This window comes from Jaculus jaculus, chromosome 15 (genome assembly GCF_020740685.1).
Source record: "Jaculus jaculus isolate mJacJac1 chromosome 15, mJacJac1.mat.Y.cur, whole genome shotgun sequence".
Lineage (NCBI taxonomy): Eukaryota > Metazoa > Chordata > Mammalia > Rodentia > Dipodidae > Jaculus > Jaculus jaculus.
The window spans coordinates 37,237,968-37,246,090 of record NC_059116.1 but is presented as its reverse complement, the minus strand read 5'-3'; the positions used below and the strand labels follow the sequence as shown (position 1 = coordinate 37,246,090).

The 8,123-nt window shown below is 56.5% G+C and overlaps 2 protein-coding genes across 2 annotated transcripts; one reads left to right on the top strand and one right to left on the bottom strand.

Annotated features, from left to right (window-relative positions):
• Window positions 1-908: 908 nt before the first annotated feature.
• Window positions 909-4,042, bottom strand: Ndufa11 (NADH:ubiquinone oxidoreductase subunit A11). The gene is made up of 4 exons (XM_004654734.2): window positions 3,833-4,042; window positions 1,818-1,910; window positions 1,462-1,584; window positions 909-1,057 (listed from the first exon to the last, which is right to left on the bottom strand). The coding sequence occupies exons 1-4, from the start codon at window positions 3,924-3,926 to the stop codon at window positions 945-947; spliced, it is 423 nt and encodes a 140-aa protein (XP_004654791.1). The 5' UTR covers window positions 3,927-4,042; the 3' UTR covers window positions 909-944.
• A 1,104-nt stretch (window positions 4,043-5,146) lies between these two features.
• On the top strand, window positions 5,147-7,269 carry Vmac (vimentin type intermediate filament associated coiled-coil protein). Its single transcript, XM_045135220.1, has 2 exons — window positions 5,147-5,337; window positions 6,475-7,269. The coding sequence occupies exons 1-2, from the start codon at window positions 5,147-5,149 to the stop codon at window positions 6,791-6,793; spliced, it is 510 nt and encodes a 169-aa protein (XP_044991155.1). The 3' UTR covers window positions 6,794-7,269.
• The last annotated feature ends 854 nt before the right edge of the window (window positions 7,270-8,123 follow it).

The following is an 8,123-nucleotide window of genomic DNA, read 5'->3' as shown; positions in this document are numbered from 1 at the left end:
GTGATGGTGGCTCAAGTGAGGGACAGGATTGTTCTTCAAAGGCCATCAGAGACATCTCAACACACTGACAAGACGCCAGGGGAGGATTAAAATCCAGAACCAGTTTTAACAGCAGCAGTCCATGTGGCCTAGAAGGCTCCTAGGTCCCTCTTCCCCAAGCTTATGGGGGTTGTCTCCACCCTTTCCCAAGAAACCAGCCCTGGAGGTGGCTAGTCCCGTAGCAGTTCAACTCTGGGCTGTTTCTGGGCCTCCAGGAGGGTGCGGGAGTGATGTGGCCAGCCCATCCCCAGGCCACCAGCGGTGCCTGGGCTCAGCAGGGGCCTTGCTCCTCCGGCAGGGCAGTAAGCCCTGATTTACAGCCCAGTGCAGCCTGTTGGAGCTTGCTACTTCCTTTGAGGCTGCCAGGAAGCTCAGCCAGGGCTTCAGGAGCTGGGTCTGCCAGGCGTGGCCAGCATTCTGGGGCCATCTAAATCACCCAGCTGTCAGCTGTGGGCAGCAGTCTATGCTGGCCCCTCACCTGGCTGGCCCAACAGGTCTTGCCTCTGGCTGTTTCGGCCAAGGGCTGTGGTATCCAGCTCGTCCAGAGCTCTCCGCTCCAATGCCCATGGACTTGGAGCCCATGGGTGGTTGGGCGGGGGGTCCTGGCCTAAGCCCAGGGATGACTCGGGACCCACGTGTAAGGTAGCCAGAACCCAGTTTTCATGTGCTCGTGGCCTTTCATAAGAACATGGGGGAACACTGGGCCAGCTCCCATCCCTGGCAGAACCAGGATGATGCCCTTGGCCTTGGCATGGCCCATGCTGGGGAGGCTGGCAGGCTTGTGGCCTTATCTCCAGCCTGGCAGGCCGAGGCGTGCACTTATGTGCCTTCCGCTTGGCCCCCATACAATCAAGCCTGGGACGCAGGCGCACATGGGACACATTCGTTTATTGGCACAAGGCCCATCACACCTTGGGCCTTGGAAACAGCTCCCAGCCCTCCAGCTGGCCAAGCTTGAAGAGGGCAGCTGTGGCTCCCATATACACGCAGCCTGCTGCGGCGACCCCATAGCTGTGATCTGTTGGGAGAGAGAGGGTGTCAGAGGTGGCATGCTCAGACCCTGAACCCCCCAGGCTTCAGGAGGCTGTGTTCTCCCCCAAAGGCTGGGGGAGGGGTCCAGGGCTTTGAAGGTGGAAACAGGCCACCAGGGGTGACACCATATTTACCCCATTGCTCTGGGGTCAGCAGGCTGGCCCAAGCAGAGGAGATGGGACACTAGGTTCCAGTGTGGTAAGGACATCAGGGGGCGCCACACAACATTCATGCAAAGGCCCTGGGGCAGGACCAAGTGTGTTGGAGGAACAGGTAGGAGGACCATGTGTGCTGGGGGTATTGGAAGAGGGAAAATGGGAGGAAGGGCCGGCAGGGCAGTTGGGACTGACAAAGCACTGCCCTCTGCATGGGATGGTCAGGGGCACTCACTGCGTGCTCCCAGGGTCAGGCCTCCGGCACAGCCACCAATGAAGTAGTTCAACGGGTCATCAGGCTTCTCGCGGACCTGGGCGCTAATGCAGGACGTTAAGCTAAACATAGCTCCGATGGCGGCTATGGAGATGAGTGGGGGACAGACACTGAGCCAGGACCATGATGGGAGCCCCTAAGCTCACTGCCAGGAAGATGGAACTGGTGTCCATTTGTCACTACCCATCTGAGCCCCCGACCAGCCCTGATGTCAGTCTCCTGGGATCCCCTAGCCAGCATCTGCCCATCCCCCATGAGGTGCCCCCAGAGCTGTGGGGGGGGGTGCAGCAGCTGTCTTACCCACAGCTCTCACTCACCTGCAGTGAATGTGTATCGGCCCATTCTTGCCACTCCTTCGAGGACAGTTTTCGCGGGGTTTAGGGTGACACTGAAGGCTGAAGCGTACAGGCCTGCAGGGGAAGGGTGATCAGGGCTGCTAGGCATGTCTCCTGGGTCCACAGCTGGACTTGAACCCTGGCATGTTGCAGTCACACCTCTGCCCAGGGCATCTGTGCTGTCACCCATGCTGCCTTAAGCAGTGTTGCTGGCTGGCCCATGGAGCCTCAGGGCTGCTTCTGCTTGGTGCCACCTGTATAGCAATGACCACGCTCCCCACTGCCCCCATCAAAGGCTCCATTCTCCTGCAGGACCGACTGAGACCTTTCACTAACCCCACTTGGAAGCAGTTGGGACTCCAGATGCCAAACTCTTCAGGCACTGATGCTGCAGCCCAGGCATGTCCCTGCACCTGACTGGCTTGCTGGTCAGCTTTTCCATCTATGCCCCCCTTCCAGAGCATGACTGTAGCTCTTCTGTCTCCCAATCCCAGGATAGACCTGGGAACCCCCTGTTGGGCCTCAAAGATAAAGGCTGGCAAGGGGCCATGGCTCCCCAGCTCCGATAGCTCCCAGCTGGTGAAGACTTGCTCAGAGGGACCCTAACAATGCTGGGGATCTGGAGCACTTAGATTGGGGCCAGCCCGGACACAGGGTTCCTGGTGAAAGGGACAGCCTCAGACGCTGGGAACTTCACTGCTCATCACCTGCCAGGCACCCCCTCCTAAGAGGGTCTGATTCCCCACTGTGCTTTGAATGACAGACTACCCAGCCTGCCTCCCTCAACAGGTGCCTCTACTGATTCCCACCTCTCCCCAGACCTTGGCTCCTTTTGAAAGCCCCTGCCCCAGTGCCAGCCCTGAGCTGCTGAGAGCCTACTGCGCTCACAAGGTACTCATTCATCCCATGGCTTCTCTTGTGCCTACAGGCACCCCTTCGGCTGCCATCCACGGCTGCCTGCCTCCCTAGTGAAGGGTGCTAGCGAGAGGAAGCTCAGGGAGGCTAGAGACACTCAACACCTGCCCACCTCAGCGACTTCCCAACGTGCTTCCTCTGACCAGGTTCTCTCCTGCAGCTCCTCAAAGATTCCCCCCCCCAGGAGTTCATCACTTCGCAGTGCCCACGTGTGGAAGACTATGTCTCTCCCCAAACCCTGAATGGGCTGGTGGGGGTGTTGCGGCTCAGTGGAAGAGCACTTGTTGGCAGTCTCAATGTCCCGGGCTCATCCTGAGCACCATGGAAAAAAAATCTTCCCAGACGGACTTGAATGCCTAGGGTGAATTTCCCCTGAAACATGACAATGGCACCCTGAAAAGTCGGGCATTCCCAAAATGTGTGTCCCCTGAAAATTCTGCCTTAAGCCAGGCATGGGGATGCATACTTGTCATCCGAGCATTTGGGAGTTAAAGGTCGGCCTGGTCTACATAGTAACTTCGAAGCCAGCCTGGGCTATATAAGGAGTTGGAGGCCGGCTTGGCTATATAGTGAATTCAAAGCCAACCAGGGAGATACAGCAAGTCTAAAGCTAGCATAGGCTACATGGCAAGTTCAAGGCCAGTCTGGGCTACACAGCCGGACACCATCTCCAAAATGACCTGGGAGAGTAATGTCCCCTACAGTTACCACGGGGTCTGAAGGACAAGTCTAAGGGGTTCCCTCACTACCCCTCAAATGATCTCACTGTAACCTAACCCACTTCCCCAGGACCCCAGTAAAAGCGCCTGATGTTCTTGATCCGCCATTCCCGATCCTCTATGCATCCCAAACTCGAGCTTCCCTGCAGACACCCCAACACTGAACACACCCCAGGTCATCCCTAAGGGGGCCGCGACGGCGACGTCAGCCAGCCTGGCTTCCCCCGGGATCCCGTAAAGCCGGGTCCGCATGGTCGCCCGCCACCTTCCCACCCCGCGGGATTCTCAGCGCGCGATCCCAAGACCTCCCAACCTCCCAGCACCCTCTGACCCCTGCCCCCGGGGTTTCCAGTGCTCGCTCACCCACGAAACCGCTGAGGCCGGTGGCGATGTAGGCCTTGCGGTGGCATTCGGTGCCATCGGGGATGTCGGTGTACAGACGCAGAATCCGTGACATGGCTGCGCCGTGCAGGCCCCTCTCCCTGAGCTCTCCGCCGGCACCGCCACACCAAGGGCAGTAGCCACGGAATATCGCGAGAACTCAGGAGTAGCGCGCGCAGCCTCCCAGAGACTCTGGGCCAGCAACAAGCGTACAACTTTATTGAGCGCAACAGACATGAACATGGATGATGCGCATGCGCCACGGGGCAAAGGACCCTCAGAGCCGAGGAGAGAGCTAGGGATGAGAGACTGACAGGAGTTCAGCCAATCACAGTGCAGAGACTAGAGCCTGAGGCAGGGCTCCACTTGATTGGAGGGAGCTGCGGCGATGGGCGCGGCATAGCGTGGAAGTGGCCAGTAGTAGAGCCAGAATGCGTATGGGGCGTGGCCACGTTCCCAACCTGGCATCTGAACCTCGTGCCACTATTTTGGGGCGTGGCTTGCCCGAGGGCCGAGGCCTATAGGGAAAGAGACAAATTCCCACGCTAGAAAACTCATTGATGGAGGCCTAGACCCAGTGCCCAATAAAGAATTCGTCTGGAGCTGTTGGGATGGCTAAGCGGTTAAGGCGCTTGCTTGCAAAGCCAAAAGACCCAGATTTATTTTGCTTGTTTTTTTTCCGAGGTTGGGTCTCACTGTAGCTCAGGCTAACCTGGAATTCACTATGCAGTATCAGGAAGACCTAGGTTTGCTCCCCAGGACCCACGTTAGCACAAGCGGCGCATACGTCTCGAGTTCATGTGCAGTGCCTGGAGGCCCTGGCGGCGCGCCCATTCTCGCTCACTCTTCCTGTCAAATAAGTAAATACATACATACATACATACATACATACATACATACATACATACATTCGTTGGGCTTCTGGGCGTGCCCAAAATATGAAAGGAAATTGACCAATCACAAGTGAGATGATTGGCTAAGGGGCGTGGCTAGCAGGACCAAACATTACAGTGGGCGTGGCCTTGCTTTGTTGTGGTCTAGACCAATCATGGTGCAAACTCCTGGGGAAGGTGGAGCTTTGCAAAAAGGTTTGACCAATCCGTGGGCGGAGCGAGCGTGGAGGCGTGGCCTGTCCATCAAGCTCGGAGTCCCAAAGTCCTGAAGCCAACCGGCTTGGTCTGGGCAGTCAAGCACGCCTCAGCTCTGGGGGCGGAGCCTGGCGGGGATTGGCAGCCAATCGAGCCGAGGCCCGGGGGACGCGGATCCTTGGGGGCGTGGCCGTCTGGGGCCTCGGCCATGTCTGCGCCGCCGGCGCTGCACATCCGCGAGGCGAACGCGCACCTGGCGGCCGTGCACCGGCGCGCCGCGGAGTTGGAGGCACGGCTGGCCGCGGCGGAGCGCACGGTGCGCGCCCAGGCCGCGCGGCTGGCCCAGCACGACCAGCAGCTGCGCGCCGCCCTCGAAGACCTGGGCCGCGCCAAGGACCGGTGAGGCCCGGGGAGAGCCGGAGGACATCCGGGAGGAGGAGGCGGGAGGGACTGGAAACAACGCGCGTGAAGGCGGAAGGATAGGGAGTTCGAGGCTACGTGAATCCCGTCTATAAAAAACAAGTATGGCGAATAACTGCATTATTGCTCAGTCTGAAAAGCGGAGCGAGGCACTCGAAGGTGAACTGTAACTACAGACAGCCTGCACTTTCGCCAGCGACACCGGGACCCGCGGCCTCCTGTGGAGGTTCTAAGCAGGGAGAATGGCCAACATTTAGTAGCGCTTTTCCTTTCATTTTCCCTCTCCCCTTTCATTGTTTTCCTTCCCCTTCCCTCTGCTATCCTTTCTCTCCCTCTTTTATTTATTTGTTTACTTTACTTTTTTGAGGTAGGGTCTTGCTCTAGTCCAGGCTGACCTGGACTATGTAGTCTCAGGGTGGCCTCCAACTCACGAAGATCCTCCTACCTCTGCCTCCCGAGTGCTGGGATTAAAAGTGTACTCCACTACACCCGGCCTTCTTTCTTTCCTTCCTTCCTTCCTTCCTTCCTTCCTTCCTTCCTTTCTTTTTCTTTGTTTTTCGAGGTAGGGTCTCACTCTAGTCCAGTCTGACCTGGAACTCACTGTGTAGTCTCAGGGTGGCCTCGAACTCATGGCGATCCACCTACCTCTGCCTCCCGAGTGCTGGGATTAAAGGCGTGTGCCACCATGCTCGGCTTGCTTTCTTTTGACAGTGTCTCTCATGTATCCCAGGCTGGCTTCAAACTCACTACGTGGGTGAAGATGACCTTGAGCTATCTCAGTCCTTCTGTCTCCACCTCCAGGGTGCTGGGACGACAGTGTGCAGCACCATGGCTGGTTTATGTGGCTCTGGGAATTTGGGGGTGGACCCAGAGCTTCTTGCACCTGCATGCTCTAACCACGGAGCCCAGCCATGGTGTCACTATCAACCCCATTGTGGGGGATCCTGCCTCCTTGACCTCCCATGCTTTGGAAGGGGAGGAGTTGGGACTTCAGCATAGGAACTTTTGGGACCCCATCTTTTGGTCTGTGACGAGAGAGTTGTGTGTGGGGAGAACTAAGGGGTAGTGGCCTCTCTGGCCCCTGGGCTGTAACCACCCTCTTTCCCTTCTTGCCAGTGAAATTTCAGCACTCCGAGAGCAGTTGCTGACCTCTGAGGCCACCGTCCGTAGCCTGCAGGTAGCTGTGCACCAAAGGGACAAGCTTGTGGGGCAGCTACGACCCCGGGCGGACCTGCTGCAGGACATCTGTCACCGGCGACCACCCCTGGCCGCACTGCTGGTTACCCTGGAGGAGGCTGAACGACTGGGGCCTTTGCCGGCCAGTGACCTGAGCCACCTGCTTTCTGAGGGGCCTGAGTCATCCCTGGCTAACTGCACCCAGGAGGAGGGAGACGAGGGCCGACTGCAGCCCACTGTGTTTGGGACCACGGTGTGAGCCACACAGCAGGGTCCAGAAGGGATGCAGAAGGCCATCCACTGCCATGAGTGTTTTCAGATGTCACCAGGGTTCTGGAGTGCGCCCCCCCAACCCCCCCCCAACAGCATAATGCTATCCAAGAAGTAAAACAAGCTGGAGGCGGAGTTCTCCCCCCCCTCCACCATGTGTGTGTGGGCACAACTATAGAGGTCAAGGTATAGCTGCAGGTGGCAGTGCCCTTCTTTTCCCTGTTTGAGGAAGAATCTTGTTCACAGCTGCATTCACCAGGCTGTCTGGCCCTCAAGCTTCCCAGGGTCCCGTTTCCACTCCCTTCTTCGCTGTAGGAGTACTGGAATTCCAGATTCTAGCCACAGCCTCCAGCTGTCTATGTGGATATGGGTTCTGGGGGTCCCAACTCAGGTCCTCATGCTTTTGAGTTCTCTGTTTAAAAAAAAATTTTTTTTTCAGCTGGCCATGGTGGCGCACACCTTTAATCCTAGCACTCGGGAGGCAGATGTAGTAGGATAATTATGAGTTCGGGGCCAACCTGAGACTACATAGTGAATTCCAGGTCAGCCTGGGCTAGAGTGAGACCCTACCTCAAAAAACAAACAAAATTTATTTTTTATATTTTAAGGTACTGGAAATCAAAAGGCCATTTTCTAACAGCCCACAAATTACATTCAGTTTCGTCTAGACAAGTTAAAAACCAAATTGGGTATGATGGTGCGTACCTGTCATCTCAACACAGGAGTTTGGGTTCAGCCTGGGCTACATGAGACCCTGTTTCAAAGAAGAAACACAGATGGAGAGATGGCTTAGCAGTTAAGGTGCTTCTTACCTGAGCAGCCTAAGGACCCATGTTCTACTCTCCAGGTTCCAGATAAGACACATGCACAAGGTGACACAAAAGGATGCACATGCACATAAGGGGACACACACCTGGAGTTCCACTGCAGTGGCTGGAGGCCCTGTGGCACCAATTCTTTCTCTCTCTTCTCTCTCTCATACCCACACACACACACACACACAGGCTGGAGGCCCTGGGGCACCAATTCTTTCTATCTCTTCTCTCTCTCATACACACACACACACACATATACACTACCAAAAGGAAAAGAAAAAAGAAACAGGCCGGGCATGATGGAGCACACCTTCAATCCTAGCACTCAGGAGGCAGAGGTAGGAGGATTGCTGTGAGTTTAAGGCCACTCGGAGACTGCATAGTGAATTCCAGGTCAGCCTAGGCTAGAGTAATACCCTACTACCTCAAAAAAAAAAAAAAAAAAATCACCCTTGCTGAAAAACTGGCAGTGCCTATAAGAAAAATCTGGAGCCGGGCGTAGTG

Excerpts from the sequence above, each read along its gene's own strand:
- Ndufa11 (XM_004654734.2), bottom strand. The coding sequence starts at position 3,926 with ATGTCACGGATTCTGCGTCTGTACACCGACATCCCCGATGGCACCGAA. Across the intron at positions 1,911-3,832 it reads CGGCCTCAGCGGTTTCGTGG|GCCTGTACGCTTCAGCCTTC; the intron begins GTGAGCGAGCAC and ends CTTCCCCTGCAG. Across the intron at positions 1,585-1,817 it reads CCGATACACATTCACTGCAG|CCGCCATCGGAGCTATGTTT; the intron begins GTGAGTGAGAGC and ends TCATCTCCATAG.
- Vmac (XM_045135220.1), top strand. The coding sequence starts at position 5,147 with ATGTCTGCGCCGCCGGCGCTGCACATCCGCGAGGCGAACGCGCACCTG. Across the intron at positions 5,338-6,474 it reads CTGGGCCGCGCCAAGGACCG|TGAAATTTCAGCACTCCGAG; the intron begins GTGAGGCCCGGG and ends CCTTCTTGCCAG.